This window comes from Microtus pennsylvanicus, chromosome 13 (genome assembly GCF_037038515.1).
Source record: "Microtus pennsylvanicus isolate mMicPen1 chromosome 13, mMicPen1.hap1, whole genome shotgun sequence".
Classification (NCBI taxonomy): domain Eukaryota; kingdom Metazoa; phylum Chordata; class Mammalia; order Rodentia; family Cricetidae; genus Microtus; species Microtus pennsylvanicus.
The window spans coordinates 61,532,476-61,553,941 of record NC_134591.1 but is presented as its reverse complement, the minus strand read 5'-3'; the positions used below and the strand labels follow the sequence as shown (position 1 = coordinate 61,553,941).

The following is a 21,466-nucleotide window of genomic DNA, read 5'->3' as shown; positions in this document are numbered from 1 at the left end:
AGAACAATACACTATTATCATGTAGCCAGAGCTGCATGGCTTACTGAAATGTACTATTTATAGTATAATGTCCTCTAGCTAGCTCTCCCCAGATGAAAACCTGCATATTCCCCATACCACATCATTTTAAAAAGTGAGACCATGAAGGTTTTTTTTGGGGGGGGGGGGGGTATGTGTGTGAGATAAGGTTTCCCTGTATAACCCTGACTGTCCTGGAACTTGCTTTATAACCAGGCTGTCCTCAAACTCATGAAGATCAGTCTGCCTCTGCCTCCTAAGTATTGGGATTAAAGGTGTCTGCCACTACCTACCTCTCCCCCTCCCCATCTCCCACCTCCCCCGTTCGACAGGGTTTCTCTGTGTAGCCCTGTCCTGGAACTCACTCTGTAGACTGGCCTCAATTCGGAGACCCACCTGCCTCTGCCACTAAGTTTGGTTAGATTACAGGCATGTATTACCACCACCTGGCTGAGTAGGATGCCATTCTTTACCTGTAACAGTAGTTTATTTAAACAAAGATCAGCAAGGCTTATTGGTTTATCCAATTAGATGAACAGATTCTTTTTTTAAAAATATATCTTTTTAAAAAAAGATTTATTATGTATACAACATTCCTTCCATGTACACCTGCACACTAGAAGAGGGCACCAGATCTCATTACAGATGGTTGTGAGCCACCATGTAGTTTCTGGGAATTGAACTCAGGACCTATGGAAAAGCAGGCAAAGATCTTAACCACTGAGCCATCTCGCCAGCCCAGATGAACAGATTCTTCAGATCAGAATGAGAAACAAGTATTTAGTGCACTCTTAAAAACTAAAACTAGATTATACTAAGACAAAGCTGCAGGTTCAGGACAGACTGAGGTGGCAGACAGTGGACACCACTGTCACAGAGCTGAGAACCATACATTTCATGTTTCCTGTCAGTCTTCTGTTTCCTTTGTTAAAGTAAGGAACAGCATGATCTATTTCAGACCAATGTCAGGAATGCCAGGTTATTAGCATTTTAATTTTGTATGACAACAGGTCGTTAAAAAGTACTAAGTGGCTGGGTGGTGGTGGCACGCACCTTTAATGCCAGCACTCAGGAGGCAGAGGCAGGAGGATCTCTCTGAGTTCGAGGCCAGCCTGGTCTACAAGAGCTAGTTCTAGGACAGGCTGCAAAGCTACAGAGAAACTCTGTCTCGAAAAACAAAACAAAACAAACAACAACAACAACAACAACAAAAAAGTACAAGTGGGGGCTGGAGAGATGGCTCACTCTTTAAGAGCTCTTCCAGAGGACCTGGTTTCAATTCCCAAGACCCACATGGCAGCTCAAACTACTTGTAACTCCAGTTCCAGGGTATCTGATATCCTCACACATATATGCAGGCACAACACCAATGTGTTGTGAAGATCTGTCATTCATACTGGTTTAAAAAAAAAAAAACACTGACTGGTCAGTAGCCAGACAAGAAGTATAGGCAGGGCAACCAGATTAGGAGAATTCTGGGAAGAGGAAAGGCTCAGTCTGCAGTCACCAGCTAGACACAGAGGAAGCAAGATGAGAATGCCTCACCAATAAAAGACAAGAATTATGGGTTAATTTAAGTTGTAAGAGCTAGTTAATAATAAGCCTAAGCTAATAGGCCAAATAGTTTATAGTTGTTAAAAGCCTCTGTGTGTTTCTTTGGGACTGAATGTCTGCAGGACCAAGTGGAACAGAAACTTCGTCACACCAATGCACATAAAATTAAAAAGATAAAGTTTTTTAAAAAAGTACCAAGTGACTAATCTGTTTTTCCATGTACTCCTTTTGCCTGCTGGTCATATGAAATTGCACTGGGTGCTATTATGGAATACACTGACCAATCTACTCACTGTCAAGATTCCTAGACATCCAACCATATACTATTATGCCCAAATTTGACATCTAAATTAGAAGAACAATCTTATAAACTCCTGGTAGTCTTTGTCACTTGCCTTTATCTTTTCCTCTATTTTCAAATAGTATTTTAAGCCCAAACCAGCCACTTCTTACATATTCCAAATGACTGTTTTCTATAACCTCTTCCTCATGCATAGCTCCCACTTGGGATTTCTGAACATACAACTTCATACTCACTGTCTTATAAACTGAACAGCATCTTCATACTTCATTCCACATTCAATCAATGCAAGTGCCACTAGCACAGGAGCCCTGCAGAGAGGAGATCATCATCATAAGTATCCACAAGTCTTTAGAATGTAAAGGGATTTTTGTTTTTGTTTTTTGAACTGAATGCTTATACATTACCAATTTGAGCTTTGTGCTGGGTGTGGTGGCACACGCCTTAAATAATCCCAGCATTTGGAAGATCTCTGTGAGTTCAAGGATAGCCTGGTCTACAGAGTGAGCTCTGGACAGGATTATAAAATGGAGAGATCTTGTCTCCAAAAAAGTTTAAAAATAGGAGAGGAAGGGCTGGAGAGATGGCTCAGCGGTTAAGAGCATTGCCTGCTCTTCCAAAGGTCCTGAGTTCAATTCCCAGCAACCACATGGTGGCTCACAACCATCTGTGGTGGGGTCTGGTGCCCTCTCCTGGCCTGCAGGGATACACACAGAACGTGTATACATAATAAATAAATAAATATTTAAAAAAAAATAGGAGAGGGAGGGGGAGAGAGAGAAGATAAAGAAAAAAAATAACTAAAGATTTTCCTCTTTAACTCAGTAATATAATGTTTTCTTTTATTCTGAGACAAGGTCTCACGATGTAGACCAGGCTGGGCTCACATTCACTTATACTTACTTGTCTTTCCCTCCCAGCACCACTATACTCAGCTTCCCTACACCCCACCCCCACCCAAAGAAAAGTGTCTTGGAAAGCCCATTAATAGGACACCATCTCTGAATACTTGAGACAAGCAGTAAACAGCGCTAATGGCCCAAGTCACCATCACCTTGAGGCAATGGCACCTCACAGTAATATTCTGAGTCACAGGGCACACCATAAATTGGCATTTAGCCTTCTGTTGATCAAAGTGTTGAAACACTATCTCAAACAATACTTAGCCAAAAAAGAAAAAGAAAGGTTCTAAAATCAGTCAATTCAGATTGTCCATACATCACTGTTCAAGAGTTTAAACTGTCAACTTCCCTTTCATCTCAATCCAAACTCAACTATGTACATATAGTTTAACCTCTAAAATTATTTTAATTTTAATTTGTTGCCCACTTAATGACCTAAATATGTCTATTTTGTTGAAATGGGGTAGGGATCCTCATTACAGGCAATATAACATTAGAATCAGATCCAGGCCCAACACAACTGGCTCTTTTTTGTTTGTTTGTTTGTTTTGTTTTGTTGTTTTTTTCGAGACAGGGTTTCTCTGTGGCTTTGGAGCCTGTCCTGGAACTAGCTCTGTAGACCAGGCTGATCTCGAACTCACAGAGATCCGCCTGTCTCTGCCTCCCGAGTGCTGGGATTAAAGGCATGCGCCACCATCGCCAGGCCCACAACTGGCTCTTAAGAGAGCTTATTACACTGGCATTTGCTCATTTTCTTTCCAGTAATTTAGCATCATTTAGTTACTAAATGCAAATTCTACCAAGGTGAAATTTTCAATTGGTTTACTTAGATACAACGACTTTAGAAAAAAAAAGTAGAGTTTTTACCTTCCCAATCCTGCCACACAATGCACTGCAACACAGCAACCTGGCTCTTCACGAAATTTGGTTTTTAACAGATTTAGCCAATCATCTACTATTTGATTAGGGGGTGGAGCTCCATCATCAAATGGCCAATCCTGAAAAGAAATGACTTCGTATATTAAATTGGGACTAACACCCTAATACAAATGAACTGAAATTAGTAGTCAGGGCAGGCAGGCTTAACTGAATTAACTAGATCACTTAAGCCTATTCTTTTGTTTGTTTGTTTCTGAGACAGCGTTTCTTTGTGTGGCCTTAGCTGTCTTAGAACTGGCTTTGTAGCTCAGGATGGCCTCGAACTCATAGAGAGATATCTGCCTGCCTCTGCCTCCCAAGTGCTGGGATGTACCACCACCACCCAGCTCTGTACACCTATTCCCAACACAATTTGATCACTGCTGAAAAACTATCCAAGACCAAAATTTGAATCTGCCAAGTAAGTCTCCTCAAATGAAATATAATCAATGTCATACACACCTAAAGACAGACAAATATACACATAATATACTGCAAACTGAACCTAGGGGCTTATTGATACTAGGCAAGCATTCTTACCACAACACCGAGCACTATCTTTCTTATTTTTAAGATTTATTTTATTTATTATATATACAGTACTCTGTCTACATGTCTGTCGGCACAACAGAAGAGGGCTCCAGATCTCATTAATGGATGGCGGTGAGCCACCATGTGGTTGCTGCGAATTGAAGAGGAGTCAATGATTTTAAATTCTGAGTCATCTCTCCAACCTCCCCACATCCCCATCCCCAGCAAGCACTGTCTTAACCAAAATCTCTGTCACAAATTCAGATGTTGTATGGTCAGAGTAGCAGGTAGACATGATAGAAAAAAAACTACTGAAGCTAAGACCAAACATTGCTAACGTGATGTAGGTACACCTGGTCATGTGTGCTAGATGGAATCCCACTGATTTATTCACAAGTGCTTCTGAGAATTATTCCCCTTGGCTAAAATATCTTTCCTTAGAAAAAGGTTTCCTGAAATCACCTTTATCATTTCTTTCTGAGATACTACTTTATTTGTGTGAATAAAATTAGTTTTAGGTGGGGAGAGATTAAACTACCCAAATTATACAAATGTCAGTTAGTAAGGACAATGTCAATGATAGGCTCCTGAGACTGTTTTCTTAAACATTCTCTTTATGGTCCCCTGTAGTCTAAGCTGGTCTTGAACTTGAGAATCCTTCCACCTCCCAAATTCTAGGATTACAGACATGTGCTGAAATACCCTCCCCCCACTTTTTTAGTGAAGAGACAGGGTCTCTAGATAGCCCTGCCAGGCCTTGAACTTCTCAGAGCCCTCTGTCCCCCATTGCTGGGACTAAAGGTGTGTGCCAACATGAGCACATCCAGCTCCTCCGCCCAGCATCGATCTGAACTGTCCTGCAGTCTGTGCACTTCCCTAACAGCACACCTGCTTGTCAAATCTTCCTTGATACTAGGCAAGAGCTCCTAGCCAAGTGGTGGTGGCGCACACCTTTAATCCCAGCAGTTGATAGGCAGATCTCGGTGAGTCTGAAGCTAGCCTGGTCTACAGAACTGGTTCCAAACAGGAAAACAGGCTCCAAAGCTACACAGAGAAACCCTGTCTCAAAAAACCAAACGAGTTCCTAATAACTCCAATAGAAATGGACAGGAGTCATCACATTTTGTGCACTCTTTCCTCCCTCCTAAAGGACAAAAATGAAATGGGGAATTGTTTTAAAGCTCTTGAGACTACTGTACTGAAACTACGAACCCTAGAAAATCAACAAGCACTAAACCGATTCAGCAACCATTATCGGCACTATTGGAACATTCTGAGTAGTCCACTAGTCACAACAGCAAATCATGTTTGAATTGTCACTGATGTCCTCTATAAAGGGCCACCACAGTATTACTAACAGTTGCCACTACACTTCAACTGTAAACAAGCACCCTAGCGGAGAGCTGACTTCCTCTAACACTTCCTTTACAGCACACCTGGATAAGGAACAATGTGCAGAACATGCGGCCTTTACTGAAAAGCAGTTTCTTTCTGTGGTTTTTTGTTTGGGTTTTTACATTTTTAGACAGGGTCATCTCAGTATACAGCCTTGGCTGGTCTGGAACTTATGTAGACCCAGGTTGGTTTTGATTGCACATATATTCACCTGCCTCTTCCTCCCAAGTATACCACCATTAGCTCTTTTACTTGTTCAATGTAATTCAAATTGGCTTCCCCCACCTCCTGCCTCAGTTCCCAAGTGCTGGGATTCCAAGCATAGTCAACACAACAGCAGTCACTTTTTGTTTGTTGTTTGTTTGTTTGTTTTTTCTGTACAGGGTTTTGCTGTAGCTTTGGAGCCTGTCCTGGAACTAGCTCTTGTAGACCAGGCTGGCCTCAAACTCAGATATCCGCCTGCCTCTGCCTCCCAAGTGCTGAGATTAACAGACTGACTTAACAATAGTCCTTTTTAAAAAAGCATTATTATAATTTAGAGACATCAGAACCTATACACTAACGATACTGACATCACCACTAGCTAGCTTATCTCAATGTACCTGGCAAGAGCACTTAAGGAATTGTGCTTAATAGACTACCCTTCTAGAGGACTCTTTCCAAAACCTTTTTCCTGGGAAAATATAAATAAACCTGTGTAGGAAAAGGTAACTTCCTTATTTTCTTCAAGTTTAAGTTAGACCTTTAATTTTATCTGGGCAAATCTATTTAAAACAAAACAGAAAGCCAAACTTAAAGGATTGGAATAAATCCCAGACCTAACATTATCTTCTACAAACTAATTTAGGGTTGGTAGTTCATTCTGTTTTATAAAGGTGTTTGCCAACATTACTGATGCGAAGAGTATGGTAAATCCAAAGTCTTTTCATGCTGCTCATTATCAAAACAAGGTGATTTCTCATGTACCCACTAAAGAACACAGAAGAGGGAAAAATTAACTCACATTCAGCTTAATTTCAGAATCTGAATCTTCTGTTTTTTGAAACAGGGTTTTATTATGAAGCTCTGGTTGGCCTTGACCTTCCGTCATTGTAACCAATCTAGTCCTGAACTTGTAATTTTCCTGCGTAGCTTCCCAAGTGCTGGGTCAGAGATGCACCACAATTCAATATTCTAAAATCTTTCCTTAATATACACAGGGCTGGGGGAGGGAGAGCTAGATGGTTCTACACATGAACACAATAATGAAAGAAAATCTTATTCATAGAAGTTTAAAACAAGGTAGCAAGATGGCTCAGTGTTTAAGAGCACTTACTGTTCTTCCAAGGACCCAGGTTCAATATCAGAACCCTTATCAGATGGCTCACAATCACTTGTAGCTTTAGCAGATCAGAACATGAACACACAATATGCACACAATTAAAATTAAAAAACAATAACAAGCAAGGGGTTGGAGAGATGGCTCAGTGGTTAAGAGCATTGCCTGCTCTTCCAAAGGTCCTGAGTTCAATTCCCAGCAACCACATGGTGGCTCACAACCATCTGTAAAGAGGTCTGGCACCCTCTTCTGGCCTTCAGGCATACAGACAGAATATTGTATACATAATAAATAAATAAATATTTAAAAAAAACAATAACAACAAACAGAACTAGGCTGGGGACATAGCTCAGTTGGCAGAGCGTTTGCCTAGCATCTATGAAGTACTGGGTTCATGCCCCAAAAGTACATAAATCAAATGCACCAGCACATACCCGTAAACCCCAGCATTGGGAGGTAAAAGAAGGAGAATCAACTTCACAGTGAGTCTGAGGCCTACCTACAACATGAGGCTGCCTCAAAAGATAAAAATCACAGGGCTGCACTGTACACATGTATTCTTACTGACAGCAGTTCCAGCCCAGGGACTGGAGTCTTTTAGAATAGAAATACAAGCCAATTGTTTCAATGCCATTCAAATTGTTTTAAAATTATTTATTTGTACTTTATGTGCATTGGTGTTTGCCTGCATGTATGGTCTGTGTGAGGGTGTCAGAATCCCTGCAAAAGGAGTTACAAACAGTTATGAGCCATCATCATGTGGCTGCTGGAAACTGACCCCAGGTCCTCTGGAAGAGCAGTCAGTGACCTTAACCACTGAATCATTTCTCCAGCCCTGCAGTGAAACAATTTTTTTAAAACACAATGTGGCAGTAGTTTTAATGTTTTTACCAAAGCAAAAGTCAGAAAAGAATGGATCACAGACATGAAATGACTGACTACCTATCTGTATCAACTGCCTTCCAAGCCTCTGCCCAGGGCGGTACCTGGGATCACACAGAACTATCTACCTCTCCTTATTGCTTTTTTTCCCAGTTACTTACAAAGCCTCAGCTCTCTTCTTCCTACACTGCTCTTACAAAGGCACATAAGACCTCACAGCACTGAAGACTGTAAAGTCATTTCATGCCTAAGAGTTAACTCTTGTGAGCCAATTATTCAGGGGAAATGGCAGAGCTTTTTTTTCTTTTTTAAAAAAAAACTAATCGAGTCTCTTATTGTCTGTAAAAAAAATTGCAGTTGGCAAACTTGCTTTGTATTCAAACTGAACTAACTCTAACCCTACTAGAGCTCCTAAAGAAACCTACTGAAGCGTTATTCTATACTAAGATGCCTTCTCCCAATCTTTACATGATTTTTGCCTGTCTTTTTGTTCTCTACAAATTATCCACAAAATATTAAGTCACTAATCTAGTACTTACAAAATGGAAGAGGATATTCAAATCAGTAGCCTAGAAACAAAAGCTAAATACTGCATTAATCTCCAAAATACAAGAATGACAGTTTTTATTGTGTGTGTGAACACGTGGGGAGTCTTGAGACAGGGTCTCCCTGTGGTAGCTTTGGCTGGCCTGAAACTATGTGAACCAAGATGATTTTGAAACCAGAGAGAGCCTCCTGCTTCTGCCTCCTAAATGCTGGAATTAAATAAAGACAGGAGCTGCCATACCCACCCTCTTTTTTTTCCCTAAAATTTCTGAGACATGGTCTTTTAGTTTAGATTCTGAGGGTCAATCTCAAGTTCACATGCTTTGACAAAAGCACTTCATCCTCTGAGATATTCCCCAGTCCCCAAATTCCATGTTTTAGAAATAAATGTATACTCAATTTTGCTTTACATTTGTTAAAAATACATTGCAGTTGTAGACTCCAAAGACACTATGAATAATGCTGCTCATGTACTAATCCAAAGAAATTCAAAGATTGCTATCAAAACTGCCTATTAACTTGGCACCTGAGTAACAAGGTTCATAAATATCAGTGTTTGAGAATGTCAGTATATATTTGTAGGAACAAACAAAGACATAATGTAATGATTGTTGTGTCTCTTTAAGAGACAAGTCATGCCTACTCCATCCCCCATCGGCTGAGGCAGGCTGATCTTCAGCTTTTGGCCTGAGTTCCTGCCTCGCTCCCCATTTCTCGGCTTCCCCTCCCTTCTCTGTCTCTCTCTCCTCTTCTCCCCTTTTCCTTCCCCTCCATACCCCCCTGAATTCAACCTCACTCTGCATGTCGTGCCTATCCATGTCTCTGTCTCTTGCCCGCCCTCCACATATCTCTCTGCCTGGGACTGGCTGCTCCCAGGGCCCCCTGCCCAGCTGCCTACGCCACATGGCCCGCTACCACCGTTTGGGGACCTACAGCATTTCTGCTGCCTACTGCCGCCGGGGATCCTGCAGCATTTTTAGTTTTTCCATTACATTTTGGTGCCGTGACCAGCAAGAGCATCCACTTCACCCAATTCCTGTTCATTCTATATGTGATCATACATGTAACTTAAATATACCTATGCTTATTAATGTTATAATTGTTCATTACACCTCATTTCAGACTACAAAAACAGTAAGTCTCATGTTTCAAACTGGTATGTACTTTTAAGTCTCTTACAAGAATACTTTATATTTAATACAACTCTCATTTAAAATATATTAAGCTATTCTCTACTATTGTCAGTTCTGCCATTAACCTTCTATTGCACGGAGTTTCTTCTTTCTGCCTTTTTACGAGTGTAATCTTACCTGGTAAGAGCCAGTACAGTCAAGCTCAGACCCAGCTCTTCAAGCAGATTCTATATGGTAGTTATACCTAATATACAGCCCTCAACTGCTAAGAGATCTGGGGAATGTGATATTTAAATATTTAATTAATAAAAAACTTTTCATAACAAAAAGAGACAGGTTGGCTCCTAGTAGCAGCACACTACTTCCTCCAAAGAAGACAGAAGACAAATCTGTCCGCAGTTGGCTTCGACTGCCAAGTGCTGACCATTGCCATTGGGCAAAACTGCCTTTCATCTAAACTAAAGATCTCCAGACGTGGACAGAATCGCTGGAATCAACAGCCTAGCTGCTCAGGTCAAGGTAGGCTTGTCTTCCTACAGATTTCTTAGACCACAGGATCTTCTGGAGCCTGGCAGGCCCTGCACTAAACAGCAAAAGGCAAATGCAACCTTCAGCGACTATGGAGAACCCTAAAGAGTAGCTCTGGGTGCCAACCAAGTAAGTCCTCTGTCATTTTTTAATCAGTAACTAAAGTAAAATCTTATCCTTCTCAAAGATCTCTGATACTGTTTGATAGCTGAGAGGTTTTGCCAGTTTAAAAAAAAACCTCACCAAACAAATTTCAGATCAAATTTCTCTCTCATGCTGCCTTCCATAGTCTTAAAGATACTTTTTTCATTGTACAAAAATATGTCACATGCCGGGCGATGGTGGCACACGCCTTTAATCCCAGCACTCGGGAGGCAGAGGCAGGCGGATCTCTGTGAGTTCGAGACCAGCCTGGTCTACAGAGCTAGTTCCAGGACAGGCTCCAAAGCCACAGAGAAACCCTGTCTCGAAAAACCAAAAAAAAAAAAAAAAAAAAAAAATGTCACAGTCATTATATAATGTATGTGTCTAAAACTTCTGTTTTCACAAACCCAAAGAATTCTTGTGAGTTCCAGAGAGCCGAATTAAAGGATCCACTTTAAACAGGTCAGATACATCCTCCTCAATTCCCTGGTCCTATATTTTTTTTCCCTTAATTTAACTTTGTTCTTTGTTCTGCCAATACCTTAAACAGGTATAAGACACAACAATCATTACACGTTATATACTCACTAGAACGTGGATTCCTTCTTTTTCAACTGGAGCTTTGTCATATGTAGCATCACAAACTCGAACCAAAGTTGTCACTCCATACTTCTTAAGTTCCTTTAAAAAAAAAAAAGGGATCAGGGAACTTTTTGGAAGCTCTGAAACCTGATTTTTTAGAAATGTACTATTATTAACAGAAACTATGTGGTGTCATTCTTAGGCAAAGTTCAAAACTGATCTCACTGCAGCAACACGTAACAGACACACTCCTCGTGGGAAGATTCATCTTTCTAAAAGGGCAGTAGTAGCACAGCACAAAACTTTACAGTTCATACACACACTGACCTAGAAATTCTAATCTTGGGATTTCACTGTAAAGAGGTAACTAAGACAGAACAGCTTACACAGCATCTTCATCATAAGTAGAACAAAATGCTAAACACTAGAAATGTTTATTAATGTTCCCCAAGAAAGGAAATGGCTGAGGGATGGTACACCCATACAAATATTATGACAGCTATAAAAGTAATACTGAAGAGACTGGGGAGAGTTTTAAATATGTGGTATGATCTTACATATGTGTACTTATAAGCATACATAACATGAAGGGGGGAAAAATCTAGAAGCCAAGTTATTTAGCAATTCATTATTTTTTGTTGTTTTATTTTTATTTTTTTGAGACAGGGTTTCTTTGTGTAACTGTCCTAGCTGTCCTGAAACTTATTCTGCAGACCAGACTAACCTTGAACTCAAAGATCTGCCTACCTCTGCCTCCCAGTGCTGGGATTAAAGGTTTGCTCTGCCACTCCTAGTCAATTTGGTTTTTGGTTTATATTATTTTGCTTTTGTTTACCTGGATTTTGTTCTTGACTGCTTTTCAAGACAAGGTTTTTCTGTATAATAACCCTAGTTGCCTTTGTAGACCAGTCTGGCCTCAAACTCAAGATCCGGGCCTGCCTCTGTCTTCTGATTGCTGGATTAAGGGTATTCAACACCAAGCCTGGCTCTTATTTTGCTTTTCTGTATGTTTTGGTATTTGTGTAATAAGCATTTATTGATTTTCTAAAGCACAAAAGTTTAATTTTGAAATTAGGAAGAAAAAGTGATTTAAAATTATAGACAAATGCCTTGCTCTTTTAAACAGAAAATACAGCCAGGAATGGCTCTCCAGAGGCAATATCAGGCAGATCTCTAGAGTTCAAGAACAGACAGGGCCATATAGTGAGACCCTGACTTTAAAAAAATTTATTTACATTTATTCATTTTTGTGCCTATGCTTATGAACATACCGCAATGCACACATGGAGATTCTAAGACAATTTTCAAATTTCAGTTCTCTCCTTCCATATGGGTTAATGGCCATTAGGTTTGGTGGTTAAGTACCTTTACACACTGAACCATCTCACCAGCTCCCAGCTAGGAATTTTAAAAATTAATTTCAGCTGGGCAGTGATAGCACATAACTTTAACCCCAGTACTTCGGAGGCAGAGGCAGGTGGATCTCTGTGAGTTCAAGGCCAGCCTGGTCTACAGAGTGAGTTTCAGGACAGCCAGGGCTATTACAGAGAAATCCTGTCTCAAAAAAAAAAATCTATTTGACATCAGCTTTTCCCTCAATAAAATGAGAGTCCCAGCTGCTCTACCTACACATCAACAGAATTCGCATTTGACGATATAATCTATAAAAGATTAAAAATTTTACATTCAAATATTTGCTTAAGAGTAGAGTTTCTTCATTATAAAAGGTGGCGGGAGGGGAATGAGAATCTGTTCTACTACCCATGACCACTTCCTTCCCCAAGTTTCTGGGTTCCTATATTGTGCTAACTACTGTTACTAAGTAGTTTGGAGTATCTTTTCACTGAGATTTTAAGTATAACATAAGTTTATTTCTTTAATTATTACATTTTAATTTAATGTACATTAAATTTAATTTAATGTAATTTGTTGTAGCATGTGTGTGGAAGTCAGAGAACAACTTGGGGGAATGGGTTGTCATAATCCCAAGGATAAAATTCAGGTTGTCCTACCTGACAGCTGGCTCCTTTACCCATCTCATCCACCCCTTAACCTGAGTGTCAGTATGACTGACTTCAGTGTCAGTTCTACCAAATACAACGAGCCACTGGGCAAACTAAATAAATGGCTTTGAAAATGAGTGGTACTATCTGTAAGAGGAAGGGAACAAGAGTGCCTGTGTCATATCAAATTTTTGTACCTAGACAGAAACAGCGCTCAGTGCTTACTACAATGTTGAGTATATACTGTGCTCAACAAATGTGTTTTATTACTGAAAATGACAGAAAGTACTGCCAATAAATGGAGAAAGAACATAAGATTTAAAGTACTAATCATAGTATCCCCAAATTTCCTAAGTATTCTTTCAAAAAACTCTATAGTAACAATTCAACCCAATATAAACTACGATAGGATAAACCATTTATAGTTAGATCACACAATTTAATGTTAATTTTAATAGGATTTTAACTACAAATCAATCCCAAAAATAGACTACGCTACAATCTTACCTCTGTGAACTTGTTGAGAGTAGCGTTGGTGGGGTTGTGAGTTATCAGAAAACGCATGTTCTCGTAAGAGATCTCCACAGGGGCTGGACGGTTCATTATGGCAAATAAAAAGTGTGAGCGTGCGTGTGTGAGTGTAACAGGGAAAATGGGTTGGGGGGCTTCAATAAATCTTGAAATGTTCCTCAGCAGAAAACATTAAAAAGACCACTAAAATGCCTATTATTGATCACTATTTTCTCTATTCAACTTGTTTACTCCTTATAAAGTTTCTCTCTTCAACACAGGCAGAAGTATTCAGAATCCACTTCAATCCAAATTCAACTTGGGCCTCAATGTCTGCAGATGGATACCTTCAGCCTCCAAAAAATCCAACTACATACAAAATTTAAGCAGCCTTTAAACTACATTTAGGCACTAGTGAGACAAGTTAAAAGTGTAGGTTCTTTTCCACTTTTGTTTACTTGATGCTTAATTTTACTGGAGTCATTAAAAGAAATATGCTTGCAATTAAAAAGAAAAAAAAGCCTACTACTTCTGAGGCCAGTCTCGGTGTCCAGAGTCTTCAAGGCAATGTTAATTATGGCACATATATCCCCCAAGCTCACTTGTCAGCGAAAATGCTGTGCTGAGCCTGGCAGAAGTCTGCCCTCACACTCAGAATCGCCATAAATGTGCAACGTATATTCCAACGAAAAACCTGGAGAAGAGAAGCATACGGAAAAGGAAGTGAGACTAAGAACAAAGTAAACATGAAGTCTTAAATAAGAATGCATTCTCTAAGAGCCCAAGATAGGTCAGAGGAGACCAATGACCGCCACCTGTAAAGATTAGAAGGGTGCACACACAGAGTCTTAAACACCAGTCTTACGTCTTTTTTCAAAACTGATTCAATACAGATAATGGGAGAATAACTTATTTCTAACTCATTTTTCAATGTCTAGATCTTAAAAATTCATTCAAATCCTAAATTACTTAAAAACTTTCATTGAACAACTTTTAGCTGTTCAGATCACAAAAATACTATATTTTCCTGCTTTTGATATACCTTTCACATGTATTCTTTGTTTAAAATACGGTATCTATCTATAAATAGGCTGAGGACATTTAACAAAATCCTACTTCAAAGATCTGATCTTATTAAATTGTACACATCGCCCTCCTCAGCAATTATAATACTAATCCATTAAGCATGTCAAATATTTTATTTTAGGGCTGGAGCTGTAACTTAGCTGGTAGAGTGCTTGCCTAGCATCCACAAGCCTAGTATGATCACCAGCACCTCATAAACTGGGTACAGTGGCATATGTCCAGTAATCTAGCACCTGAAAGGTAGAAACAGGAAGATAATTCTTGGCTGCACAGCAAGTTCAAGAAGGCATGCCTGAATAAACAAACAAACAAATAAATGGGAAAAAAAGAAGAGGGCAAGTCTGGGCTCCCCCACCCCTGCAGCTTGCTTGCTTGTTTGTTTGTTTGTTTATTTATGTGAAAAGAAGTAAAAGGACTTGTCTCAAGTCACCTGAATTAATTGGGTCTCAATCTAAAGTCTTCTATTAGCCCTGAGGTTTTTGTGATCTACCACCATTGTCTGCTGACCACTCATGTACAAACTCAACCTCTTATTTCCAGCCCACTTTACCCTCACTACTATTTTTCACATCATCACCACCTCAAGATTACAGAATCAGCAGGCATGGTACAGTGCACCTGTAATTTCAGCTCTCAGGAGGTTGAGACTGGAATGTGAATTTTTAGGCCCTCCTTGGTTACATAGCTACATAGTGAGACCCTGTATCAAAAATAACGTAGGAAATTTTTTTTAAAAAAAAAAATGGAGTTGGAGAAACATGCCTTTAATCCCAGCACTTGGGAAGTAAAGAAAGATGAATTTCTGTTATGAGGCCTGCCTGGTCTACAAAATGAGTTATTACAGGACAGCCAGGGCTACACAGTAAGACCCTTTCTAGGGCTGGAGAGATGGTTCACTGGTTGAGAGAGTATACTGCAAAAAAAGAACCCAACTTCAAATTTCAGTATCACACTGGGCAGCTCCCAATACCCTGTGATTCCAGCTCCAGAGAGATCCAAAACCTCTGGCCTCCAAGGGCACCTACATTCATTCATATGTGCATACCCAGCACACATACACAAATAAGGTTAGAAGTATTAATAAATCTTTCAAAAAATAATTATGGAGCTGGGTGTGGTGGAGCACACCTTTAATCTCAGCACTCAGAAGGCAGAGGCAAACCAATCTCTATGAGTTCAAGGCTAGCCTGGTTTACATAGCTAGTTCCAGGACAGCCAAGGCTCCACAGAAAAACCATCTAGAAAAACTTAAAAAAATAAACAAATAAAACAAAAAAAACCCTTTAGGATTTATTATTTTTTCTGTGTTTTGCCTGTATATCTTTACATCATGTACATGTAATGTCTATGGAGGCCAGAAGAGGGCCTAGAACTGGAGTTATAGATAGTTGTGAGACACCTAGTGGGTGCTGGGGATCTGGGCTCTCTGGAACAAGCATTGAGCCATTATCTCTCCAGGCCTTAAAAAAAAAAACAATTTTAAAAGGAAAAAAGGGATGTGAAATCCGTAGTTAAGAGTACTTCTTGGTTTTTCAGAGGACCCGGGTTTGGTTTCCAGCATCCACTGCAGCTGACAACTGTCTGTGGCTCCAGTTCCAGGCAACCTGACACCCTCTTCTAGCCTCTGAAGGCTCTTGCATTCATGTTAGGAGCAGCTACACATACAAGCAAAACACCCACATACATTTTAAAAAAACAAAAAAATATAAGCTATCTGAAGGTCAGTGATCCCACAGCATTCTTCTCTCCAAATATTACTAAAACACAAGGTAAGTCAGAGCAGTAGCAGAATCCTAATTTTATTTTAGGCCTGCTGCTTTGAAAGAGTTTAAGATTTTCATTACAAACAGGCTCAGTCAGATGGTAGGTTCCTCTGGAAACAGGGACATGGTCTAAGAAGTTCTTTTTCTTGCCTCATCTATAAATCACCAATAACTAAATGCTTATTTGATGTTTTAAGGCTGAAAGTATAGTCCAGAGGTAGCATGACTGCCCAACAGGCATAAAACCCTGGGTTTGATATCCCAGCACTGCAAAACTTAGTGTAATAATAATTTTAAAAGCTGGGCATAGTGGCATAGGTCTGTAAATTCCAGTACTTGAGAAGCAGAAGGATCATCAAGTTCCAGGCCAGTCAGGGCTACATTTTTAGACTTTGTCTCAAAAAATATATTAAATTTGTAACAATAAATATATTTGTGCTGGGTACATTTCAGTGACAGAGGGCTTATCCAGCATGCACAAGGCCTCAGGTTCTATCCCCAGCACAGAAAATAAAAATAAAGGCTGTATATGTCCAGATAGAAAAGAATATGAAAGATATATAGGTGCAAGTCACTTAGTGAAGAAAGTGAAATACAGAGAACCTGGGCTGACAAACATTTTCTATTCTCACATCTTTCTTACATTCTCATTTTATAAATGGCATTATTTGTGATATCACCATGGATACAAAACTAAAACATTCCTAAAATATGGTCCAGCCTTGTGGTGTGTATCTTTAAACCAGCACACAGGAGGCAGAGGCAACCGAATGTCAGCCTGCTCTATACAGCAAATTCCTAGCCAGTCAGGGCTACAGAGTTGAGACCCTGTCTTAAAAAAGGAAAGAGAGCTGTGCAGTGGTGGTTCACGCCTTTAATTTCCAGCACTTAGGAGGCAGAGGCAGGAGGATCTCTTGAGTTGGAAGTCAGCCTGGTGTACAGAGTAAGTTATAGAACAACTATGACTATACAGTAAAACTATCTCAGGATAAGAAGGGGGGGAGCAAATTCAAGGTCACTCTTGGTACACAGAAATTTTTGACCAGACTAACTACAGATCTCTGTAAGTCCAGCCAGCTCTACATAGCAAAGTTCCAGGACAACCAGGGCTACATAGAGAGACCCTGCCTCAAAAAAAAAAAAAAAAAAGGAAAGAAAAGAAAAGCAAAACTGTCTATGACTAGTCTTATAATTCTCAATTCTAGTTGCAATCTCAATTACAGGCTTACACAAGACATTTTACAGAACACTCCTCTTGTGCAGCCAAGGAGTTTTAGAGCAAAGCTGGGAGAAATGGAGATATAAACTAGTCTGACCTTTTAAAAATTCAAAGATCTTGTTCAAATAGGTTAAATGTTTTAAGACCAACACTATTAATTAGGAACAAATCAAGACAAGAGCCTAGATCTCCTGACTTATTTTTTTCCTTCCATTTTGGATGCACTCACATATTCTTCAAGACCCATTCTTTCTGCATGCAAGTCTAACTTTTCTTCTAGTATCTGTAACTGCTGCCTTCTGTGAGGAAAAGATTACAAGAAACTACTCAAAAACAATGGTTTGCATACACTGCGCAGCAAAACACAAGGAAATTCTAACCTACATTTGAATCTTTTGGTTCAGTGTTATCACAGCTAATGTGTACCAGCTGAGCTGAGGCACTAAAAGGCTTGCATTGTAACGGCAGTCAGACTTAAAAGCTAACAGTCCTAGCATCAAATTCTCTACCTAGTCTCTGGTGTTTGCCTGCTGAGCAAACAAAACAAGCTTTATCCCATCTTCTTCCTCTTACTTCATTTTGGAAGAGCCATTTCCAGGGACAATGATAGCTTTTTATTAGATTTTCAATTCTTAATACTGAAGAGCTCCAACAACAGAATTTCTGCCAAAAGAAACAGTATGTTCTATCAAAATTCACAGACACATAATAAAAGCAAGTTTCTGTCCCACCCATTCTCCCAGGAGTTCCATTACACACCAAACAGTACAAGCTTTGCACCTATCATTTCAGATGAACTAATGTTAACTGCAGTTGACACTCAATGCAAAGCAAACAACCTGTTTTTAAAACAAAATCTCCACCATAATCTACCACTCAAATAGTGCAGAATCCAACACTGTTCCCAGCACCCATGTCAGGCAGCTCACAATAAAGCTGGCCTCCAATAGCACTCTCACACTGGTATATACCTCCATAGACATATACACGGCTAAAAAGAAAGTTATATTTGATACAATTCCATTTTTATGTAATATTTAAATTTCAGCAAAAGAATATACTGTCACAGAAGAATTGAAAAGAAATCCCTTTAATTTCTTTGATCTAAGCGGAGGGCTAGAAAGAAGGGATAGAGAGTAGAGGGGAAGGATGTAGGGGTTTAGAAGAATAGGCAAGCAAGCAGAGTCCTAACTAGCTGAGACAGTATGGAAACTACTTAAAACTCTGAGGGTATAAAACAAAGAGATAAATCCTGGGGTCAGTATTCTACTGCTTGTATCTAAATGAGAATCTACAGCCAACTTGTATGAAACTGGAGTATATGTATGTATGGTTTTTCTTTTTCAAAATAAGGTTTCTCTGTGCAGCCCCGGCTGTCCTGGAACTCACTCTGTAGACCAGGCTGGACTTGAACTCAGGATTCCACCGCTTCTTCCTCCCAAGTACTGGGATTAAAGGGATGTGCCTCCACCGCCCAGCAGCAGGGTATATTCTTAAAATGGAGAACTAGGCAAAGGTAGTAAACTATATCTATACAATAAACAAATATGTAAAGATAGATGAAAGACACTAATTTAAAGATGCAGGGCAGAGTAAATGGTAAATGGTATGCTTTTAGAAAAGCAGTGGAATACTGACCCCAGGATTTATCTCTTTGTTTTATGCACTTCCATACCCATGGACTATCTGAAAGGTTAAAAAGACAAGGGGGTAAGGTTTCCTGGAGGCAGAGAAAGGGTGGGGAGTAGCTGAAGGACAGAAGCATAATTTGCTTATCTTAACATACACCTTTTGGGTGAATTTAGCTTTTCCCCGTAACACTACGTATCTTTAAAAAAAAAAAATTCTAGGGCGATAAAGAATCTCTAATGACTTAAATTTATGTTCCAAACAATGCTATAATAATCACAGGGTTAGAAAATACTTCCAGAGGGCTAGTCCCTCTGTCCCAGGCAAGTCTGTAACTACTACAGTTCTGAGAAGTTTTCATATTTGTTAAAGACTCAGCAAATTTCAAGTCATGCCTTAGCAACTACAGTCCTGTTCAACTCTGAATACAACATTTCAAATGCATGAGAGATCAGCCCTATTTAATTTGATCCGATCTTAATAACTTCAATCAACTCCCATCAAACTTTCCACCTCTTTCAGCTTCAAGTCATATAAGCCTCTAATGTGATGACCTATGCCAGTATTCACCAAATTAAAACAGCACATTAGAATATAAATGCACAATAAAAGAATTCTGGACAGAAGGAAATAGAACCTGAACCCCAAAGTCTAAAACACAAGTTTACATACTGTTATTTTTTTAACAGGAAGTCATGCAAATGAGTCTGATTAGTCTCTATGGTCAGGCAATTTAAAGCCAAATGTACACTGTATGCTCCGCCAAAACCTTGCACTTTCCCTAAAAGAAATCCAACCTTCATGAACAAAAGTATCTGTATCTCCCATTAAAATAAACACAAATGACCTAATCTGAATTTATCCAGATGACCTAAAATTTGTGTCTAGATAAGATTATATTAATTTAAATATTTACTGGATTTATACTATGTCATATACTCTTAAGGCAAAAAGTAACAAAAACAAAAAATTCCTCTATTGGAATAAATTTTGTATTTTAGTGGGAAAAAGATAAATATAATACCACTCCTTAGAGAAAAATGCAAAGCAAAACAATCTGTAGTTCCAGAAGAAACAGGGATTCCAATTTTTTAAAAAGAACTTGCTAGAAGAGTGACATTTTAACCAAGCCTAGAGGGTGTGATCCAAAAAAATACTCAAGAGCATTTTAGACAAGCAGATAAGCTGTAGTTACAATCATAAATGACATGCCTTGGGTGTTCCAGGAAAAACAGGAGGGCCAGTGCTACTGGAAAAGAGGACAAAGAAATGCAGAGTCAGAAGTAAGAACCTTATAGGCACCATAAGGTTTTGGCTTTCATTCAGAAAACAATGACCCTCAAATGAAGCCAATTAACAGTTTCTTTCAAAAATGACAATTTGTTTTAAGTAAGAGATCATTCCAGCTGCTTTATAAAAACAGATTGGAAAATGATATGGGTAGAAGCACAAAGATGGATGAGGGGGGCCTGTTGCTACAATCTAGGAAATAAGGCAGCTTAGAACACAGTAACAACCCAGAGGATAACTTAAGTCAGTCTTCAGATACATTCTGAAGCAGAACCTAGAAAGCTGTGTCCACACACTAAATACTGAAGGTAAAATTCAAAGTCCTGAGTAACTGTAAAACTCATGGGCACTACTCAGACTAGAGACCGAAATCATCTTGACCATCAAAAATAGGGAGACTGTTGAAAAAATATACTGTACTGTTTTGATTATTTGAGAAAACTTCTGAAGAGAACTCATGTTTACCAATTGAACACTTCTCATTTGGTTAACTAGTCTCAAACTAAAATTGCTCGTTTTCCTGACTTACTCCAACTTGAACACTGCTGAAACAACTGCTTTCTCCAGCACGGGTCACCTCTAAAGCTACAATCTGTCAAACAAAAACTAGGGGCACAGCTTCTTGAAACTTACAAGATTCATATTATTTCCCTCCTTCCACTGACTCTGATCCCAGACAATAAAGTATCTGCTGTGTTTTTTACAAAGCAGGAACCAAAATATCTGTAAATAAGATAAAAATAGCAGGGTAGCATCTTTAACTGGTCAAAGAGAACAGCTCTCAAGAGTTTCAGAGGCACTCCTTGCTTATTCCCACTCCTGCACTTCCTCCTTTAAGAAGGGAACTTGAGAACGAAGTTCCAGTACAGAAATCAATAATCCATTCTATAAAAAGAAGCTATGACCTTGATGGTAGGAAATGTCTTCACATTTCAGAACCAGCAAAGACACATGGCCTGCCACTCAAAATGGAAAGGAAAGCAATTAACCAACAACCACCTGCTTCCGAGAACACACTGACAGCTGCTCACTCACATCCAGTGGGCCCTGTTTCCACCCAAATGAAGAGGAATGGTTTCCAAATTTGTACCCTGGTGATTAGAAAAATCCCTTTTTTAGTGATATATTCCTCTACAAAGTTTTAAGACAAGTGCTGTAGCATTTTTCAAGCCACATTTGAAAATGTACTTTTCAACAGCATGGTGTATTTTTCC

General features: G+C 39.4%; 1 protein-coding gene across 3 annotated transcripts in view; it reads right to left on the bottom strand.

Annotated features, from left to right (window-relative positions):
- The window catches only part of Ptp4a2 (protein tyrosine phosphatase 4A2), a 33,078-nt gene that overhangs the window by 2,308 nt on the left and 9,304 nt on the right, over nt 1-21,466 (bottom strand). For 2 of the 3 annotated variants that reach the window (XM_075945979.1, XM_075945981.1), the window contains exons 2-5: nt 13,263-13,959; nt 10,759-10,851; nt 3,643-3,773; nt 2,110-2,184 (exon numbers count right to left, since the gene is read on the bottom strand). In XM_075945979.1, coding sequence (XP_075802094.1) covers nt 2,110-2,184; nt 3,643-3,773; nt 10,759-10,851; nt 13,263-13,358 — 395 coding nt within the window. In that variant the 5' untranslated portion in view covers nt 13,359-13,959. Of the gene's footprint in view, nt 1-2,109; nt 2,185-3,642; nt 3,774-10,758; nt 10,852-13,262; nt 13,960-17,906; nt 17,997-21,466 lie in introns of all 3 variants that reach the window. The other variant, XM_075945980.1, reaches the window with a different exon arrangement.